Raw genomic sequence first — 21055 nt, 5'->3', positions numbered from 1 at the left:
CTGTAATTTACACACAATTGGGTATTACTAGTCCAACTAGTGAGTAAGGCCAAGTTACACAAAAGTTCACAAAACTCGACGTTGAGAATTGGACGGTCAGCTAAAATTTTTCAACCTTTTTCTTCAAAGCAATTTTTAGAATACAAGTAGTATAGTTATAAGATAAGCTAGACTTTGATTTAAGATGTCTTTTGAGAATAAAGTAAGTAATTGTGATCGATAGTGAAGGATTTGTTGTCGAAATAATTTCAATTGTCAATCAATCGTACGATAAGGGTCTCGATATCAAAAGGAGCATAAAGCCACAGAAAAGGATGTAGATAGACCAGATTGATACATATGAACAACGGTTAGGGTTTGCAATGTAGGCAATTAGTGGGTGAAGAAGATTAATGAAGGAAAAGGGGAATTGACAATGAATTGAACATGAGATTATGAAGCAACATGCGGAGTGTTACAATTGAGGATACTAACATAAAATTAGAACTTATACCATTTATTAGGTAACGATGTTGAAGATGATTCAACTCCAAAGCTTCCAATTAGAGAGGTAGTTAAGAACACCACCTCATCCAAGAAGTCCGATGTTCCACCACCATCGGCTGACCCAGCTAAGGCTAAGAAGAAGTCCAAGGCTACCGGTAACGAAGGTGCTTTCAAGAACAAGCCAGATAACAAGAATGTCTCTGCTCCATCCGCTACTCCATCTAAACACTACAAGAAGCCATTCGACCGTCACTCCAGATCCAACAAGTCTGACGGTAAGAAATTCAAGGAAGGCGAAAAGAGAGAATTCGAAGCTGAAGTCGATGCTGTCTCCGATGCTGTCGAAGAACTCGAAACCGGTGATGCCGCCGCTGTCGATGAAGCTGACGCCACCCCAAAGCAATCTTTATCTGATTACTTTGCTCAATTACAAGCCAAGCAACAAGAGTTAGACGGTAAGAAGAACCTTAGACCAGCTAACGCTGGTAGCGAAGACAAATGGACTGCCGCCGAAAAGATCCAAAAGGAACAAGAAGCTTACTTTGCTCCATCTGTTGCCAAGAAGGCCAAGGCCAAGGCCGCTAAGGAAAAGAAGTTCTTAGATATCGAAGCTTCCTTTGCTGACCAAACTGCCAACTCCAGACCATCCGAATCCAGAAGAGGTGGTAGCGAAAGAGGTGGTTTCAACAAGAGAGGTGGAAAGAGAGGTGGCGAAAGAGGTGGCTTCAACGGTAAGAAGCCAGCTCCTTCTTCTTCTGCTAAGAAGCCTGCTGTCAATGACAAGAACTTCCCATCATTGTAAACGGATTAGATTTATTAATCACGAATGCCAGCTAATGGCTTAGTTTATGAACGAAATGAAGCTTTCGATCCCTAGTCTTTAAAGTAAACATTAATGCTTTATAATCTATATATGTCTTTCTTATATATATAGCAAATTTTTGTTGTCGCTGTTATTTTTTTCTTCAGTTCAACATGAATATATCTTTTGAAGAATTCGACATCCTATTCTGTAGAATCGATCACTGCTGCAACAATATACTGTTCCCCAGGAATCACAAGCAACTCTCGATCCTTGTAGCTAACCTTGACATATTTCATCACATCGTCAAACCCAATGGCAGTTTGCACTAACAAATGAGCAACCTCCATTACCTTCTGAGCATCGTCCTTCAACACGGCTTTTGGATTCTCCTGGTCTCCAAGATCAATGGCTCCTACTAATTGGCCCCCACTTTCAAACACTGTCAACGTCCCAATCCGGTTGGGCGTACTTCCAACAGAATATGCCGTTAATGATTCAACAAGCATTGCCACAGTCGAATCGGGTAACCTGGGTGCTGTATCCATATTTGATATTTTCGATTATCTGCAATATCTTGCTAATATTCACCAATTGTGTCCCCATATATCCGATGAGGTACTAAATATTTCAGCTCGGAGTTTCAGTGGTTGATCGCACTATCACCAGATTTATTTCATCGAGATGAAAAAACCACCCACTTATCTCCAAAGGTCAATTTCCCTACCATCTGCCACCAGCACGCTTCTCTTGCCCATGTCAACTCTACAAGCGGTTTCAACCCATCACCGTCTCTAAGCACCCCCATGAAACTAGTCCCAGTGCCGGATTCTACTAGCGGCCATGTGACTTATGGCCCAAAAAAATCCAACATTGGCTCAATTGGGGTGCAGGGCCTATGTCTTGGTGTATGGATGCGTGTTTCTGTGGCTGCGTGACCCGTTTATTTTTATTTCCGTGTGTCTACTATTTACGTCAGCATTCGTCCTTGTTTGCGACGCAGCTGCGGTTTCAGGACGTTGTCCCAAACGGGCTTCTACCATCGTGAGTTTCACATCCTCCCTTCTTTGAGTCGGAGTGACCCTGTCACACTCAGTACTGTGCGCCACCTTCGCCATAAACAGAAGGTGCCAGTGTTTGAGTGCGTAGTGCCACCTCGGGAGTCTTAAAAATAGTCCGTTATGGGTGGAACACCCCTCCATAAAACGGATGGGTTTTTGGCCAACACTATCACGTAAGACAACCGACATCATGCAATCACCGTATACTCTTGGTACAAATATTATATGACTGTTTGGGAATGCGTGGCACAATCTACAATATTGCGGATTGTATATAAGCACGATATGACCCTTTATAAGATTTAAACTCAAAATTTCCCAAAGTGTGGAACTTCTATTCTTTATTGGTGCCACTATACTCATATTAGCGAATATTATCGACATAAGTGCGCGTACGGAGCTCGAACCCGCGGTTACCCCAAATTAGCAGAATAATCGGTTAGTACACGTGTTTTCTAACTTGCTAGTGTTAGTCATTTTTCAGCGGTATCACTATCAGGAACATAAGCAAAAGAGAATATATACTACAATTAGACAGTAAAACAGATATAGGTACTAGAATCAGGTATTTTGGTAGCAGAATAATAAACAGAACGATATGACGATGGCGGAAAATACTCCGAAACCATCAGAAAATTATAATAAACACGGTGGAGACAAGACGTCAGATAAGACCCACGATAAGCGTGAAGAACAAAAATTGGAATCACTATCGACAGATATGTCGACATCACCTGGTAAACATGATGGATCAAACTCCAAGAAACATTTGCTTTCGACATCGTCTCGCGAGGGAATACAGGTAGCGTCAAAGATTACTCCGACACGGTTGGCGAATTTGTTAATACGGAAGGGACCGCTTCCGATTAGACACATAACGAGTCAATTGTCCGTAGAAGTGCAGGGATTTGAGATGCTTTCATTATCCAAACAGCGGCGGTTAATTATGGCTGCAATGGAGCAGATGGACCCTGAAAATAATGTTGTTTTTGAAAAAATAGGGTGGGGTCAATGGGCAGTACGGAAAGTGGATAGTGATTATATTGTGACAGAGGGAACGGAGAAGCTAGAGGAAGAGGGAGAGAAGAAACAGATAAATGTACACGAGTTGCGAAATCAGGCTGGTTTGAAGCTAGGATGGTCGAAGAAACAGCAAGATAAGGCAAGAAGAGAGTCGATAACGAATCGACAGGCAAACTTGCATAACTTGAAATTACCCAATGAGCCGATGGGAGACATGTCGGCTGCGATTGAGCTGGACTCTGAAAGTGATTATGCGTTATCTGACATTGACGATGGTGCGGATATAGACGTGGACGACGATAGTGACGAAGATGATGATGATGACGAACTCTTCACGTTCGACCAAGACGACGACGGAAAATTTAAGACGTTTAAGCATACCAAATCGCCCCCTATCAAGTTTGCGAATAGGGTGCCATTGAAATTCAGTCCACCCCCTGGTGGTGCGTCGCGTAGGAAATCTTCATCATCCAACAATGCCTCTATTTCGAAACATACACAAGCTTATCCGCACGCTCATAGAAATATATTCAATAGATCAAGACTAAACTCGATAGAAAATTTTGATAATTACATTCTTTCGTCGGCAAAAAATTCGAATGTTTCTATCAACTCCCCTCCTCCTCCGGTTACAACTACGATTTCGAGTCTGCCGCTCGCATCCTGGAACTCGGGTTACACGCAAAATAACATCAATGCTTCCCCCGATGGTCTAGATAGCATTGCCACTGCGATGTCAGGTGGTAGGAAGTCTTCGTTCAATGAATCTCATCTCAGATCTACTCTTTCATCTTCACTCCCAAGAAACTCACCTCACACAAACTCACATTTCCATTCTCAATCGAATTTACACCCAAGCAGTGCAACACAGTCCCCACCTGCTAATTCAGACTCCCGTAAACCCCATCCTAACCAGCGTCAAAAGCAAAACGAAAATATAAGTGACACTGACGAGGAAGACTGGGCTACGATTGGAGCAGAATCCTTACGCAAAAGTCACCAAAACAATAAAGATGATCCAGATTCAATCGATAACGGTCACAAACCTACTGACAATGATCAAGCAGACGAAAGAGCTGCTGCTTTCGCCTTGGTTGATTTAATGTCTGTTTAATTCTACAGGACATTTTTACCACAGAGTAAAAATTATTTTGGAAGTATATTTATTACTCTTTGACATTATATAATACTGAATATTTTTTTAATAAACACTAAAATTAACCACTGTTAACAATTGCAACGACTTCTCTCTATAAATCTTGATCATACGTTGGGATCTCGATTTTGCACCTATTGCAATCATTTTGTCCCTTTCAAGTGGATTTCCTAATTTGGGTAAATTATAACGCGTGCGAAATTTTTCATGTAAATTACATATCTACTTATTTTAGTTCATCCTTCTTTCTTCATAAATTGTCCGTAGATCTAGTTTAAACCATTAAACATGTCTACTACTTCGACAGTATTACCATCTATTCAATTGAATATTAATTATGGAGAAATCAAGAATTCAATAAAAGATTTTTTGACCCATTTCAAGACATCGGGTGATACTGAGTTCGATCTTGAAGACGACGATTTAACCAGCGGAGGACCTAAATATATGCATTTATTGCAGAAAATCGCTAATAGAGAAATTACAACATTATATATCGAATTAGATGACTTGAAGTCATACCAGGAGAATCAATATGTGCAATCACAATCGCAATCAGTGATTTCGCCTAGTTCGTTGATTAATCAAATCACGAAGAATACCTATAGATTTATTGAAATGTTCAGTTCAGTTGTAGACGAGTTAATGCCGGAGCCAACAAAGGATATTTCGTACAAGGATGACGTGTTGGATGTCATTTTACACCAAAGAAAATTGAGAAACTTGAGATTACAACAGGAGAACCACGAAGAATTTAACAACTTGAGAGATAATTTCGACGACAATAATGAAAACCAACAAATGACTCAAGAAGACCAACAAGCCGACAATATGTTTCCGTCGAAGTTGACTCGTCGTTACTACCTATACTTCAAGCCTTTGAGCGATCTGTTTAGAGGTTCTGGTAAACCTCTTGCTGTGAGAGAGATCAAAGGTGCGTATGTTGGTCAGTTTATTACTGTCAGGGGTATTGTTACAAGAGTTAGTGATGTCAAACCTTCTGTTTTAGTTAATGCTTATACTTGCGACAAATGTGGTTTCGAAATTTTCCAAGAAGTTTCTTCAAAGGTTTTCACTCCTTTGACTGAGTGTACTTCACCAACCTGTAAGACTGATAACAATAAGGGTCAATTATTCATGTCTACGAGAGCTTCTAAGTTCTCATCTTTCCAAGAAGTGAAGATTCAAGAAATGTCAAATCAAGTTCCAGTCGGACACATACCAAGATCCATGACCATAAATGTTAACGGAGATTTAGTAAGATCTTTGAATCCAGGTGACGTGGCTGATATTTCTGGTGTGTTTATGCCATCACCTTATACCGGTTTTAGAGCATTAAAGGCTGGTTTGTTGACAGAAACTTATTTGGAAGCCCAATACGTAAACCAACATAAAAAACAATACGAATCATTAGAAATTACTCCAGAAGCCAAAGCTAAAATTCAAGATTTGTTCAATCAAGGCGGTGTTTACAATAGATTAGCAAAATCAATTGCTCCAGAAATTTACGGGCATTTAGATATCAAAAAAATCTTATTGTTATTATTATGTGGTGGTGTCACTAAAGAGATTGGCGATGGATTGAAAATTCGTGGTGACATAAATGTGTGTCTTATGGGTGATCCAGGGGTAGCCAAATCGCAATTGTTAAAGGCAATTGGTAAAATTGCTCCAAGATCGGTTTATACTACTGGTCGAGGTTCTTCTGGTGTTGGTTTAACAGCAGCTGTCATGAGAGACCCAATAACGGATGAAATGGTTTTAGAGGGTGGCGCTTTAGTCTTAGCTGATAACGGTATTTGCTGTATTGATGAATTCGACAAAATGGATGAATCAGATAGAACGGCAATTCATGAAGTTATGGAACAACAAACAATTTCTATTTCGAAGGCCGGTATTACCACATCTTTAAATGCAAGAACTTCAATCTTAGCAGCAGCAAATCCTTTGTACGGTAGATATAATCCTAGGTTATCTCCTCATGAAAACATCAACTTACCAGCAGCTTTATTATCTAGGTTCGATATTATGTTCTTGATTTTAGATCAACCTTCTAGAGAATCTGATGAAAAATTAGCTCATCATGTTGCCTATGTTCATATGCATAACAAACAACCAGAAATGGACTTTGAGCCTATAGATTCTTCCACGATTAGACAGTATATATCTATTGCCAGAACATATAGACCAACTGTTCCTAAAGAAATTGGTGATTATGTGGTACAATCATACATAAATATGAGAAAAGAATCTCACAGAAACGAAGGATCGGTGAAGAAATTTTCTCATATCACACCAAGAACCTTACTAGGTATTTTAAGAATGTCACAAGCATTGGCAAGAATCAGATTTGACAACGTTGTTTCAAATGAAGATGTTGATGAGGCCTTGAGATTGCTTCAAGTCTCCAAGTCATCCTTATACGCAAATGACGAACAAGTTAGAGAAGACGAATCCTCAACTTCTAAGATCTATCAAATCATTAGAAATATTGCTATTGGAGACGGATCCAGGTTGTCGCATACTCTTCCATTACAAGAGTTGAGACAAAGAGTTATTGCAAAAGGTTATACTGCACAGCAATTTGATGATTGTATATTAGAATACGACCATATCGGCGTCTGGCAAAAAATTGATAATGGCGAGACCTTAATGTTCATTGGTGGTGGTGAAGATGAAGATGATGAAATGGAATATTAGTATTTTTTTCTGTTAAGTATCGTCGCTCAGTCTGTAAATTATTCTAATTCTAATTCTGTTTCATTCCTTTCATGTTTTTGTAATTATACTTGTAAGATAATAGTTCTATATATATATTAATAAATTTTATTGGTAAAAGTTCGTGGTTTTAATGTATTGAACATTTTTCAGCCATGTGTTCCAGAGTGCGATATCAATCTCAATAAATATAGCAATAATATTGATTTTTGTTTTACCGGTAAATATGAATGAAGATGGGCCATTAGTTCGTAACTCTCTATTACGTAACAGAAGTCGTTCTTATGAATATCAAACTTCAAGAATTGAGACGAATAAGTCAAGAAAAACATTAAACCTGAAAGATGATAATTCGGAGGATATTACCAACTTTTCTGCGTCTGATCCACTGGAAGTCTTCAATGATAAAGATTCAAATAAGAACCAAGATATAGAGAAGGATGAAAAGCAATTAGAATCCATAGACTACCCATATTTTAAATATGCCAACTATACGTCATTAATGTTGGAAAACAAAGGCTCCGTAGCCAGAGATCATGTACGTGAAATATACTGTAACTTCCTATCAATTGGATAAAATACTGACAATTCTAGTTATCAAATGAAAGAACATTTTTGGCATGGACAAGAACTGCTCTGGCATTCATTTTGGTAGGTGTTGGCTTTACTCAATTCTATCGTATTGAGCAAAAGACTGCTGCTGCTGCTTTTGATGATACCAGATTTAAGATTCATGAAGATCATTTGCATGTAACATTTAAACAATTAGGTAAGCCATTGGGTACATTAAGTTTTGCACTAGCAGGTATCACGCTACTTTTTGGTGTTTACAGATATTATCAAGTGCAGATGATGCTAACAAGAGATTTTTATCCTGCCACAAGAATAACAGTTATTGTATTACTAATAATTAATCTTGTTATTCTCATATTACTCTTGATCCTAAATATAAAGGTAACTGTGTAATATTTATCGAAAACGTGAATCCTACAACTTTCGAAAGGGAAAGACCTATTTCTAAAACTGCATTTCAACAAACTTCTTCTGGATATATATAATTTAACGAGCTGGGACTTTTTTTTCTACTTCAGATACAATTCATTATTTATCATGCTAACTAGCAGTTACTATGTACGAATTATACTACCTTGCATTGTCTTATTGAGCACATGTAGCCATTTCTGAACTTATAGAAACAGAAATATGGATCAGAATTCTTGTCACATCAAAGTAAAGGTGTCTATAAACTCACATCCTAAGTGAGTCATGATAAAGGCTATCAATCATGATAAAGGCTATCACCGCATACAAATTAAACCCAAAATACGATCTATTTAGGTGGTGAAAATATTTCAGGAATCATTACACACATAGTTTCAAAAGAATAATTGAAACTTAAATTACACTGGGTTGAATTATCAAAATATCTAAGCCTTTAATAAGTAAAATGCTTTATATAATGGTGTAGCAATCACTATTAGTTATATTTAATTCGGTATTTAGTACTATTCGAATTAGCTATATGGTTTTGGCACACAGGCGATTTCAACGCGTAGTTAATTTATCAACACATAAGACGTTTGATAGCTATCAAATTAACCTATAAGTAATATAATTTATCACAAATAACATGTCAGACTACTCATCCCAAACGGTTGTTCAATTGAAAGAATTGCTAATTTCAAGAAGTTTGCCAACAGACGGTAAAAAGGCTGACTTGGTTCAACGTTTAGTTGACAACGATGCGCAATCTAGTGAAGCACAACCTGAAGAAACACAACAAGCTGAGACCAGTGCTCCTTCTGTAGAAGAGCCAGCGTCTGAAAATGCTCCAGAATCTAAGGATGATGGAGAATCGACCTTGAAAGTAATCCAACCATCAGAAAAGAATGAAGAAACTACAAAAGAGGAGGAAGCTAAACAAAAACCTCCAGTTTTAACACCAGAAGAAAGAAAACAATTAGCAGTTGACTTGATCAATAAAAAGATTCAAAGAGCAGAAAAGTTCGGTGATGAGACTGCGGCAGAGGCTGCTAGAAAAGATTTAGCTAGAGTTGAAAAATTCGGCGTAGAATTGGGTACTGCCTTGGCCAGAGAAATCGGTCTTGTTGACAGAAGCTTACCAAATGGCCACAAGAAAAATTTTAAGAACTTTAAGAACAAGAAAAACTTTAAGCCCAACTTCAAAAATAGACGTAGAAACTAAACTTTATTGACCTTCTTCATTTAAATTAAAAACAATTGTAATTATCTAGTGTAGATTAAATATTGATTTATAAGTGTATTCTATATAATTCAACAAGGGCAATCAATGATATAAAATAAACGTACTACTATAATCAGATCTACTATGTAATCTGGACTAGTAACTTGCGAATTGGTGATTTTCATTTTAATAGGAATCACTTTCATATTCCAGGTTCATCGATCCTGTACTAGAAAATTCCCTACTATACGCTTCCATAACTAATTCATTATCATTTCTGATCCAAATAGCATAGATTAAAACAATTGTCAAGTAAACATTCAAAACAGAAACCCATACTGCTGGTAATATTGCTGAGTTATCAAACGTCAGAATTTCTAACATTCTCATTGATAAGACCAGTTGAGCGATATCCTCTCTACCTGTTGTATTTGGAATATCTAAAGAATATTCATTTGAATGAATAATATGGTAAGCCACAAATGTACCAAATACGAACGCAAGGAAAACTGGCAATACAAATAAGATAAGAATTGATTGTCTGAATGATTTAATAATTCTCGAGTTTGCATCTACCGATCCTTCGGCGGTAGCTGATATAGGTGGAAATTTTGCAATGGTTTTCTTAGTCTTGAAGTAGTGAACCAATGACAAAACAAACCATATCAATGGGAATACTTCACACGCGAAATTAATGATTTGATGAACAATGAAAATGGCTGAGGGATCAAAGTGAGGATTGATTTTTTGCATCCCATTGGAGAATGTATCTCCATACATTGCAGATACGATACTGTCTCCAAAATAATCTAAACATTCCCTCACACTAAACAAACATACATTAACAACGAATAGAACTATTGCCTTATTGATTAACCTTGCAGGCATTTCCCTGTAGTTTTGATTTGCATTATTATGATAATAAATTACACCATAACCCATAGCAAAAAGCAAAATAAAGAATCTGAGCATAATACTGAAGTTGTAATCCATCCAAGTAATGGTCATTTTCAAAAACTTGAAAATGGTTGCATGACTTCCACTCGAAATGTAGTTATTTTGAATAAAATCAATGAACCAATCACCAATAGAAAGGAATACAATAGGGATCAATAAATAGAAGATCACAGCTTTCGAGATTATTGAAATCGAATTCATATTTTTGAAATCCTTACCAACCTTAAACTTAAGAATGTAGTGAAATAAGTAGGCTGTCAACAATAAACCAATAGTAATAATATACTTATACTGCGTATAAATAGCGTACTGAATATATGGCAAATAACCATAAGAATTTTTGTAATTGACAGGAATAGACAATTTCTTGATACCAGAATCTACCGGTGGCGCAACGTATGCACAATATATGCCCGACTCATACACTGGTAATACAGCCTTAATATGTTTTTCATCTTTAGAATCAATAGTTAAGTAATCATTATAAATTCTATCCTTATTGAGTTTGTAGCCATTACTCATATCCAATTTGAATTTGTTTTGCTTAAAATCAACCACATCCTTGTAAAACTCTTTCTGGTCATCCAAAGATCCCTCACTAAAATAATAAGAATAGTCATAAAAATAGTCTTCAATTGGACGAATCGAAGTGAAGTTTAAAATATCCGCGTAACGAAAGATCAATACAGGGATTTTTAAGTCCTTCAAAGTAGATCTATCCTTTGAGTCCAATTGATCGATGTGTAGCTCAATTGAAGCTTGCATTTTGCTATTTGGCGTATATTTTATAGGAGAACACGATGCTCCATAATCTTTCGAATTTAACTCAATTGCATTCCCAATATAGCCTGGCAGGTAACCAAAAACATTAGCAGCATTCAACAACACCCCTATCACCAACGTAAGTAATATATTCAACATTATATACTAGTACCAGTGAATAAAAAATAGTCAATTCTCAAAATACTTCTATTTTTAAGTCTTATCCTCAGATGAGATCCCTGAAACACCTGATTTGAATGATGTCAAATTTTTCGACTAAATTGATCATCACTCGTATTGGTCTATTGCACGTCAAGGCCTGTGAGCATGCGCTTATCTGCAAGCGGATTTAGTATGTAAGGCTTCAATTTTTATATTTGCTGAACTATACATTGAAGTTGACCTTTTCTCGTTGCTCGTTTTCTTTTATCATTTCAGTTTATTCAACCTCTGTACTCAATTTCGGAATCCCGTTGGACTTCTTCCATGATAGAATTTCTAATTATTATTCCATCTACAGGCATTAAATTCGTTGTACGCTCGCCACGAAAGTTATGCATACCGGACTTCGCTTTATCACGTTTTATTGGCTAGTGTTGATCTTAATGCTCCTTATCTTGATTATTCGTGGTAAGTATTTGCTATCTATTCAACCTGCAAGAGAACAAAATTTCAATGATTATAGGAATATCCGTTTAAGCGACTCCCAATTAAGTTGTAGAGATACTTATCATGCATTCGCGACTTCGGAATCAGTGAGCCACTATTTAGCTAATTTCCATACTTGAGTAGCGGAAATGATTGTAAACGGTCTATCGTTTAAGATCAGATAATGTATTATCCTGTTATAGGCTACGGTGTATTAGTGATGGTATATCAAACCTATTGGAAGCGTGTATAGTATGGCATGTATTGACCGCAATGGTGCAATAAACTGTGGCTGTTAGTAATCACCCCACAAAGCGTAATGGAATAGTGCGAAAATTTGCGGCCATTCGCTCCAATCGGTTGCTGACAAACTGTGGATTGCAAAATGCTTCCATAGAGGAATATTCGACTATAGCTGATGATTAGGCCAAATTGTGGCTTTCCCAAAAAAGAACTGCTATATAAGTAGATGGTGGTGGCACCTTCTAACTGTGGTTAATACATATCTAATCCATCAAAACACTGCAAAGAACAATTGAAATTATCTTCTTCTTACTTCGAAGATAAATTTACAAAATAGGTAATACTAAAAGGCTGGTTCAAAAGTTAAATATAATTATATAATAAAAAGGAATTTGAAAAGTACAGGAAATTTAAAATATAAAATGTCAAGTGCATCAGGAAACTACGATACTCACTACGTTGCGGGTACAGACGAAATTGATGCCGATGGAACATTAGTTATCAATAAATTAAATAGAGAACAACTGAAATACCCGGATTTTCTTCCAACATGGGATCCAAAACAAAAGTATCCTCCATTGAAGTTTTTCAAACATTTGGACCCAGGTGCCAGAGCTGACAAATCGTTGTCAAATTTATTTCCAAAAGACGCACAACATGTCCAAAAGAGAATCACACCAAAGCTTGGTACTGAAGTTACTGGAGTACAATTGTCGCAATTGGATGATAAGGCTAAGGATGAGTTAGCATTATTTGTTGCACAGAGGGGTGTGGTTGTGTTCAGAGAACAAGATTTCGCAACCAAAGGTCCAAAATTTGCGACTGACTACGGTAGACACTTTGGACGTTTACATATTCACCCAACATCGGGTGCTCCAAGAGGTCATCCAGAATTACATATAACATACCGTCGTGCCGATAAAGGTGAATTTGACCGTGTCTTTTCTCAAAGATCAAACTCTACCTCTTGGCATTCTGATGTTTCGTACGAATTGCAACCTCCAGGAACTACTTTCTTTGCTGTTCTTCAAGGCCCTGATGCCGGTGGTGACACCATATTTGCTGATGTTGTAGAGGCATACAACCGTTTGTCGCCTGAATTTAAAAAGAGACTTGAAGGATTGCATGTTTTGCATACTTCAGAAGACCAGGCATCTAACTCTCGTGATCAGGGAGGGATTGAAAGAAGAAAGCCTGTTTCTAGTATTCACCCATTGATCAGACAACATCCAGTTACTGGAGACAAATTTATCTACTTAAATCGTCCATTCTCTAGAAGAATTGTTGAATTAAAGCAGGATGAATCTGATTATTTGATTAATTTCTTATTCCAACACATAGAATCTGCTCACGACTTACAGTTGAGAGCTAGATGGGAACCTAATACAGTTGTTGTATGGGATAACAGAAGGGTGGTTCATTCTGCTATCATTGATTGGGACACTCCAGCTTCAAGACATGCATTCAGAATTACTCCACAAGCTGAAAGACCAGTGGAAAATTTGAAATATTTGAATAAAGAAGAATATGATGTTGGTGATGTAGGCGAAGCTTTAGAAAAGCTTTTAAAATAGTTTGCTTTAAAAGTAATATATGATTATGTTATGTTTAAAAAAAATGTAAGCAAGTATTTCTATATGCATATTATTTATATAAGACTCCCATAATTGCATATACTATTTTCTAGGTTTACTCGGACGTTGAGTACCTAACTTTCCTAACTATCACCACCGAAAATCAAAACCAGACTACTGCTTAAGATCCTGTTTTTCATCCTCAACGAGTAATGCATTATCAATTCTAATCCAAATTACATATAGCAATCCAATGGTTAAATATATCTTGATAGCTCCTGGCCAGTTTTCAAACATAGATCTGACACTATCTTCCGTAAACAGCATCATATGGTTCGATATTTTCACCAGGTGTATTAGTGCTTCTCTACTTGAATATTTCTCATGTATGTTCAAATCTGAACGAAATGCATTAATTGCTGTGTAAAAGGCTTTGACAGCCTTGAGTGCAACTGAGCTAAACCATAACAATCCCGAAAATGATGGCGATATGAAGATGACAAGACTAGATTGTTTAAATGCTTTCATTATTCTGGTATTAGCATCAACTCCTACGGTAGTAGTTGACGTAGGTGGCAATTTCCTAATAATATTCCTTGTTTTGAAATAATAGATGAATGATAGCAAGTACCAAATAAAAGGAAAGATGAATGAGCCAAAAGAACATATGGTAGATACAGATCTGATAGTATCTTCATATAATGCCAAACAGTCGTACGCCATTAAATAAGTGTCATACTTATTGTATGCTGTGTCAACGTTGCTCAAAATGATATTGGAAATAAAAAGTGACAAGGCAATATTAGTAGGCCTCTTCGGCATTTTATTGAATGTCCTTGAAGCTCCACTACGATAATAGATTACTCCATATCCCATAGTAAAGAGCAAGACATAAAACCGAAGCAAGATCTTCCAATGAAGTTGAGCCCATTCATTTGTTAGACGGAAGTATTCAAAGAAGCGTATTTTGCGGCTATTTAAATTGCAATGAATCTCTATGAATATAATTAACCACTCAAGGGAAATGAATGATAATAATGGTACCAAAAGATAGAATATGACTGCCTTTGAAATAATTGGCATATTCTCAACGCTCAACTGTCTTCCCTTAGTAAATCTTAAAGTATTATGTACTAAGTATGCTAATAGCAATAGTCCAACACCAATAATATATTTTGTTTCGCAGTAATGAGCATACAACATGTTAGTTGAATATAGTCTTGAATATCGTATCGACACAGGTGCGCTCATTATCTGAATATCTTTGTCAATAGGTGGAGCGATATAAACACAATACATCCCAGAATCAAATACTGGTAGTACTGCTTCATAATTAATACTCTCTTTTGATGCAACTAAAAACCCATTATAGAGTCGCAGTTCATCAATTTCATTGTACCCTTCATACAAATCCAATATGAACTTGTTTTCTTCAAAATTTACTGAATTTTTCAAAAAATAATTGTCCCAGTTCAAGCTGTTAGAGCTGTAGTTAGATGCATATCCCTTGTCAAATTCATCATACGAAGGAAGTCTCGTGAAGTTAAGAATATCTTCATAACGAAATAGCAACACCGGTATCATTAAATCCGTTGGCTCTTCTCCATCTTTTAATTTCAATTCCTCCAAGAAAACCTAAATTCTACCATGTCTACTAGCCTCCGGTTCACTCACTATAGGGACGCAAGAAACCCCCAGAGAATTTGCGTCTAGCTCAACTCGCTGGAGGTCGGCCCGTATTGATGTGTATAGTTGGTTACTGGCCTCTAGAGATACATCTACATGGGCACCAGCCACCACTAGTCTGATAAACAAAATGATACTCAAAAATAGGATGTGAAACATTGCTAAAGAACACCCTAAATTTAACCGAAATTGAGCAAATTCAGCAATTTATATATATTTTGAAGGTATTCCTTAAACCGAAAATATGAGCCAAAGAGATCTTTCGTTTTCCTCATCAGTTTTTTTGATTATGTCATGATGCTACACGATTCTGTTTGCTGCAATGAGTGCTCACTAGATGCATCACACATACATATTGAAGTATCATGCGCGTCATTAGTGATTAATTTAAATTGAGAAATTACTCTTTACCCTCAACTAATTAATTTCGATCAAAATTGCATGAGAACCATTCTTCTACCAAGCTATTAATTTCCAAAATTTCATTCTTTATTTGCCGTCATTTGTTTACTAATACTTGGAAACGAAGCGTGTTGTTCAAAGAATGTACCAAGTGGTAAAAGCATGACATTTTTGCCAATATATATCTTAGAAGAACTTAATGGATAACGAATAACTACGCGGAGAGTTCATATAAATTCTACATCAATTTTTTCTATTATCGTTCGTTTATTTAATTGTTCTTATCAATGCAACGCTGTTATATGCTGAAAAATTTAAGCATATTGATTTAGCGTTCCTCATACATTTCTTCACCTATTTATGATAAAAGCCGATAATATCTTCTCTTTACACACGCTAATCCTTTGGCTTATATAATAATTCTGGGTATATGGCTTTTTTTCTAATTAATTAAAAATACGGCTAATGCTGCAAGCATATGACTAAAAGTAGAATCCATAACGCCAGGCTACTCTTTGAGATCCTCTTTTTCATCTTCAACGACTAAAGCATTGTTATTTCTAATCCAAATCACGTATAGGAGACCAATAGTCAAGTAAATTTCCATTGCTTCTGGCCAGCGTCTGTCTAAAGAATTTGCAAAGCTTTGGGTCTTTATAAATGTGTCATTTGCAGATTTAACCAGCAAAATGAGTGATTCTCTTAATAAATCGTTGTCAATTAGATTGAGGTGCAAATTAAAACATCCATGTGCTGAACGAAAAGATTTAACTGATCTTGGGTAATACGCTATAAGTCTTGCTAATGGGGGTATTGCTGATGATACCAAGATGATAAAGATAGATTGTTTAAACGATTTCATTATTCTAGTAGTTGCATCAGCGCCTTTCGTTTCAGCCAAAGTAAGCGGTAGTTTCTTTATAACATTTCTTGTCCTAAAATAATAGAAAACTGATACAAAGTACCATATAAAAGGAAAAACCAGCGAACTGCATAACCATATGATGCCAATGAAACTAATCGTATTTTTATATAAAGCTAAAGTTGGAAATGACATCAAGTACCTAAAAAATGTAACATATTTTTTTGTAGTATTACTCAAAATTATATTGATAGTAAAAAGTGACAATGCTATGTTCTTATTTCTCCTGGGCATCTTACTGAATGTTCGAGAAGCTCCTCTATGATAATAAATTACTCCATATCCCATACTAAAGATCAAAACGTAGAATCGAAGCAAAATCTTCCAATCAGGTTGGATCCATTCTATTAGTGAACGGGAATATTCAAAGTAGCGTATTTTGCGATCACTTAGAGTGCTGTGAATTTCGATAAATATTGCCAACCACTCGAGGGAAGTAAGAGATAAGAAGGGCAATAACACATAAAATATAACTGCCTTTGAAATAATTGGCATGTTACTAATTTTCAACTGTTTATCTGTTTTACGTTTCAAGATGTCATTTATCAAGTATACTACTAATAATAAACCACTTATAATAATATATTTTGACTGACAATAATTAGTGTAACGCATTTCACTTGAATGAAATTTTGAATGGTGTACTCCCAGATAAAACAGTGCATCTGCGTCAAGAGGTGGTGCAAGGTAAACGCAATACATCCCAGACTCAGACACCGGTAATACTGCTTGTTGATTATACCTATCCAAAAACCCATTATATATTCGTTTTTCATCAATTTCATTGTACCCTTTATATAAATCCAAAATAAACTTATTTTCTTTAAAGTCTACTGAATTTTTCAAAAAATAATTGTCCCAGTTCAAGTTATTAGAACTATAATTAGATGCGTATCCCTTTTCATATTCCTCCCATGACGGAAGTGTAGTAAAATTTAGAATATCTTCATATCGAAATAACAATACGGGTACCTTCAGATTCCTTGGATATATCAGTTTTAGCTTTATCATGATTTCACTTTGTATACCAGCCTTTGGTTCACTTATTATAGGAATACACACATCATTCATGGGATCTGTTAATGTAAGCTCATAGGCGTTGGCTACTCCAGCGGGGTTGAATAAAATTCCACTTAATACTAGAACGCATAAGAGGAGCATTGGGAGAATATTAGAAGTTAACGATCCAATATTAGATTATATATTATTTTAGCTTTTCTTTTCCTTCTAAATCCGCTCTACCGGAAAAAAGAAAATGTTCCATAGGTCGCAAACGGTGATACGCATACGTTCCACTAAACTCTACAAGGTATTGATACAATCTTCAATATTTCTAATTAATATACCATCTCTATTATCTTATATACATATTTAAGACTTTTTAAGAAAGTTTAAATTTTAACTATGTACAATTACTATGTGGCTTATGTTTCTCTTTTGCAACTAGAACTTTAAATTTTCCCAATCGAATAATCAATGGTCTATCACTCTTTGAGATCCTCTTTCTCATCCTCAATAACGAATGCATTGTTAGTTCTAATCCAAATCATATATATCAAACCGATAGTCACATAAATCTTAATAGCCCTTGGCCATGTCTCAAATGAAATCATCGCTATTTTCATCAGGTGAAGTAACTTATAATTCTCTAATTTCACCAGAAAAATGAGTTCTTCTCTAGATGATCTTTCGACGCTCAGTTTCATCTCCGCAGAGATAAAATTGTTTAATGAAAGAACCAACAGGACTAGCATGCGTGTGCCTGATGTAATCAATGACAATAGTGGAATGCATGGCGATATAGCAATGATAAGTTGAGAATGTTTAAATGCTGTCAATATTCTTATATTCGTATCAATTCCCTCCGTTTCCATTTCTCTAGGCGGTAATTGCTTAATAATATCTTTTGTTTTAAAATAATAATAAAAGGATGCGAAGTTCCATATGGAGGGAAATGTAGAGGAACAGGTGGAACATAACATGCATATGAATTCAAACGTCCCTTTATATAATGTTAAAAACTGATATGACTTCAAATAGGTAATATGGTTTTCATATACATGATGGATATTAGTCACAATTATATTAGTAATAACAAGTGACCATGCTAAATTCATATTTCTCTTTGGCATCTTACTGAATGTTCTTGAAGCCCCCTTATTATAATAAATTACACCATATCCCATAGCAAAGAGCAAAACATACAACCGGAGCAAGATATCCCAATTAGGTTGAATCCATTGGTACGTTAGACGAAAATATTCAAAGAAACGTATTTTGCTTCTACTTAACTTGCAATGAATTTCAATAAATATTACAATCCACTCATGAAAAATTAATGATAAGAATGGTAATAATACATAAAATATAACCGCCTTTGAAATAATTGGTATATTTTTGATATCCCATTGTCCGTCTTTTCTAAATTTCAGAATATGATTTATTAAATACACCGCTAACAATATACCAATACCAATAATATATTTTGTCTGAGAATAATTTGCATAAAGCATATTGCTTGAAAATAATTCAGAACGAAATACTTTGATCGGGGCAATCATCTTCTTAATTCCTCTATCAATAGGAGGTGCAATATAAGCGCAATATATTCCAGATTCAAACACATTTAATATTACTGCAGAATGTCGATTTTTTTTTTCAGCATCTAAATAGCCGTTATAGATTCGTTTCTTATCAATTTTATTATGCCCTTCATACAAATCCAAAATGAACTTATTCTCTTCGAAGTCTACTACGTCTCTCAAGAAATAATTATCCCAGTTTAAGGTGGTAGAACTATAGTTGGATGCATATCCCTTACGATATTCCTCCATGGATGGTAATGTCGTAAAGTTTAAGATATCATCATAACGAAATAACAATAACGGTATCTTTAAATCAGTTGGCTTATATCCATTATACATCACCAAACTTTTCAAAGAGACCATTATTCCACCTGGTATACTTGCCTTTGTTTCAGTCATAATAGGAAAGCAATGAGCACCCAGTGAATATGCATCTAATTCGAGTGTATGTCCATTGGCCACTACTGAGGTGTTAAATAAAACTCCTCCCAAGAATAGAACGAATATGAGAATCATTACTATACAATTTTACGGGAAATTCATTAGCGAGGAGATAGTAGCTAAATATACTTTTCAACTAAGCCGCTCGAAGAATAAATTTTTTCGATATCAACAATGCAATAGCGTCGGCTTATTGTATTACGAGATTAACTTTCAATTCGGTCAAGGCATTACTTTCAGTACCTTCACGGCACTTAGGTTTAGTTCCTTAGGTTCAAGTCTCTTGTATATGTATACACTCTTTGTATTGCAGTTTTTATAATTCACTAAAACTACAATTTTTCTGATAAAATGTATTATATAATTATTCATTTTACTTGAAGACCCTTAAAAAGCTTAATCAAAAGAGACAAAGGAATGTTTTTTCGTATCGCCAAACTCTAATATAATATTTGGAAACTTCTCAGTATGGCAGCAGAATTTTGGGTATCTAGTAGAATCCCAATTACAATTAAAAGAACGTAAGATGTTCAATTATTGATACTCCAATGTTAGTACCGGTGCTCATTGCATAATAATTAAATTGATAATTAAATTTAATATAATTAAGAACAATACTTCACCTTAAGTCAAACGGGAATTAGACCAAGTACTTAAGGCACTGAGACTTGTCCAACTTGTTATTGAAGTATCTATCCTTCAAAATAAAGCATTTCTAGCTTTTACTGGTAATTTATACCTCGATTTTAAGATGATAGTACTCGATTGGCATCCACCAAACACTTGGCTTTTTTTTAGATCGTATTGTTTGAATCTATAGATATATTCCTCTTGAATTATGCCTGTTGCAAACAGCTACATTATACATTTGGTCTGCTTAACGATAGAAAAACATTGGGAATATGATTTGATGAACCAGATATACCAGTACTTTTATTACTTACAAACATTTGAATACTCCTAATATTTATATGGGATTAAATCACCCTTGAATAACTATTTACAATCTGTTCATATAACCCTTTTTTAAAAAACATTTCTACGCTAATCTGTATGACTGTAGTTAAAGTAATGCGATAACTGTTACCTTATCTTATAATCAATTATAAATCACTCTTTGAAATCCTCCTTCTCATCTTCAATGACTAAAGCATTGTTATTCCTGATCCAGATCACATATACTAGACTGATAGTCAAATAAATTTTGAGTCTCAGTGGCCATGATTGAATTAACGACTTTTCTGAATCTTGAGAAAAGAGAAAAGCATTACTCATTTTCCTTACCAGCAATATGAGAGATTCTCTTGTCGGTTCTTTGTCATGTAGTTCAAAATCTAAGGTAATATCATCCATCATTGAGTAAAACATTTTAATTGCTGTACT

At 35.6% G+C, this 21055-nt stretch overlaps 12 protein-coding genes across 12 annotated transcripts; 6 read left to right on the top strand and 6 right to left on the bottom strand.

Annotated features, from left to right (window-relative positions):
• Nucleotides 1-184: 184 nt before the first annotated feature.
• AC631_05066 (uncharacterized protein) lies at nucleotides 185-1288 on the top strand (the record flags this gene model as incomplete). The annotated part of the gene is made up of 2 exons (XM_015613895.1): nucleotides 185-202; nucleotides 485-1288. The coding sequence occupies 2 exons, from the start codon at nucleotides 185-187 to the stop codon at nucleotides 1286-1288; spliced, it is 822 nt and encodes a 273-aa protein (XP_015465288.1).
• Nucleotides 1289-1491: 203 nt separating this feature from the next.
• Nucleotides 1492-1836, bottom strand: AC631_05065 (uncharacterized protein; the record flags this gene model as incomplete). The annotated part of the gene is made up of 1 exon (XM_015613894.1): nucleotides 1492-1836. One exon carries the CDS (start codon nucleotides 1834-1836, stop codon nucleotides 1492-1494), a length of 345 nt encoding a protein of 114 aa, XP_015465287.1.
• Nucleotides 1837-2953: 1117 nt separating this feature from the next.
• STB3 (Stb3p) lies at nucleotides 2954-4486 on the top strand (the record flags this gene model as incomplete). The annotated part of the gene is made up of 1 exon (XM_015613893.1): nucleotides 2954-4486. One exon carries the CDS (start codon nucleotides 2954-2956, stop codon nucleotides 4484-4486), a length of 1533 nt encoding a protein of 510 aa, XP_015465286.1.
• A 330-nt stretch (nucleotides 4487-4816) lies between these two features.
• CDC47 (DNA replication licensing factor MCM7) lies at nucleotides 4817-7228 on the top strand (the record flags this gene model as incomplete). Its single annotated transcript, XM_015613892.1, has 1 exon — nucleotides 4817-7228. One exon carries the CDS (start codon nucleotides 4817-4819, stop codon nucleotides 7226-7228), a length of 2412 nt encoding a protein of 803 aa, XP_015465285.1.
• A 244-nt stretch (nucleotides 7229-7472) lies between these two features.
• Nucleotides 7473-8212, top strand: AC631_05062 (DUF202 domain-containing protein; the record flags this gene model as incomplete). The annotated part of the gene is made up of 2 exons (XM_015613891.1): nucleotides 7473-7784; nucleotides 7841-8212. 2 exons carry the CDS (start codon nucleotides 7473-7475, stop codon nucleotides 8210-8212), a joined length of 684 nt encoding a protein of 227 aa, XP_015465284.1.
• Nucleotides 8213-8876: 664 nt separating this feature from the next.
• Nucleotides 8877-9452, top strand: AC631_05061 (uncharacterized protein; the record flags this gene model as incomplete). The annotated part of the gene is made up of 1 exon (XM_015613890.1): nucleotides 8877-9452. The coding sequence occupies one exon, from the start codon at nucleotides 8877-8879 to the stop codon at nucleotides 9450-9452; it is 576 nt and encodes a 191-aa protein (XP_015465283.1).
• Nucleotides 9453-9638: 186 nt separating this feature from the next.
• Nucleotides 9639-11330, bottom strand: AC631_05060 (uncharacterized protein; the record flags this gene model as incomplete). Its single annotated transcript, XM_015613889.1, has 1 exon — nucleotides 9639-11330. The coding sequence occupies one exon, from the start codon at nucleotides 11328-11330 to the stop codon at nucleotides 9639-9641; it is 1692 nt and encodes a 563-aa protein (XP_015465282.1).
• Nucleotides 11331-12484: 1154 nt separating this feature from the next.
• On the top strand, nucleotides 12485-13636 carry AC631_05059 (TauD/TfdA dioxygenase family protein; the record flags this gene model as incomplete). Its single annotated transcript, XM_015613888.1, has 1 exon — nucleotides 12485-13636. One exon carries the CDS (start codon nucleotides 12485-12487, stop codon nucleotides 13634-13636), a length of 1152 nt encoding a protein of 383 aa, XP_015465281.1.
• A 174-nt stretch (nucleotides 13637-13810) lies between these two features.
• AC631_05058 (uncharacterized protein) lies at nucleotides 13811-15220 on the bottom strand (the record flags this gene model as incomplete). The annotated part of the gene is made up of 1 exon (XM_015613887.1): nucleotides 13811-15220. One exon carries the CDS (start codon nucleotides 15218-15220, stop codon nucleotides 13811-13813), a length of 1410 nt encoding a protein of 469 aa, XP_015465280.1.
• A 1012-nt stretch (nucleotides 15221-16232) lies between these two features.
• On the bottom strand, nucleotides 16233-16586 carry AC631_05057 (uncharacterized protein; the record flags this gene model as incomplete). Its single annotated transcript, XM_015613886.1, has 1 exon — nucleotides 16233-16586. The coding sequence occupies one exon, from the start codon at nucleotides 16584-16586 to the stop codon at nucleotides 16233-16235; it is 354 nt and encodes a 117-aa protein (XP_015465279.1).
• Nucleotides 16587-18130: 1544 nt separating this feature from the next.
• AC631_05056 (uncharacterized protein) lies at nucleotides 18131-19630 on the bottom strand (the record flags this gene model as incomplete). The annotated part of the gene is made up of 1 exon (XM_015613885.1): nucleotides 18131-19630. The coding sequence occupies one exon, from the start codon at nucleotides 19628-19630 to the stop codon at nucleotides 18131-18133; it is 1500 nt and encodes a 499-aa protein (XP_015465278.1).
• Nucleotides 19631-20782: 1152 nt separating this feature from the next.
• AC631_05055 (uncharacterized protein) lies at nucleotides 20783-21040 on the bottom strand (the record flags this gene model as incomplete). Its single annotated transcript, XM_015613884.1, has 1 exon — nucleotides 20783-21040. The coding sequence occupies one exon, from the start codon at nucleotides 21038-21040 to the stop codon at nucleotides 20783-20785; it is 258 nt and encodes an 85-aa protein (XP_015465277.1).
• Nucleotides 21041-21055: the final 15 nt, after the last annotated feature.

This window comes from Debaryomyces fabryi (genome assembly GCF_001447935.2).
Source record: "Debaryomyces fabryi strain CBS 789 chromosome Unknown contig00166, whole genome shotgun sequence".
Classification (NCBI taxonomy): domain Eukaryota; kingdom Fungi; phylum Ascomycota; class Pichiomycetes; order Serinales; family Debaryomycetaceae; genus Debaryomyces; species Debaryomyces fabryi.
Note: the sequence above shows the minus strand (reverse complement) of the source record. Positions and strands in the feature narration are given on the sequence as shown.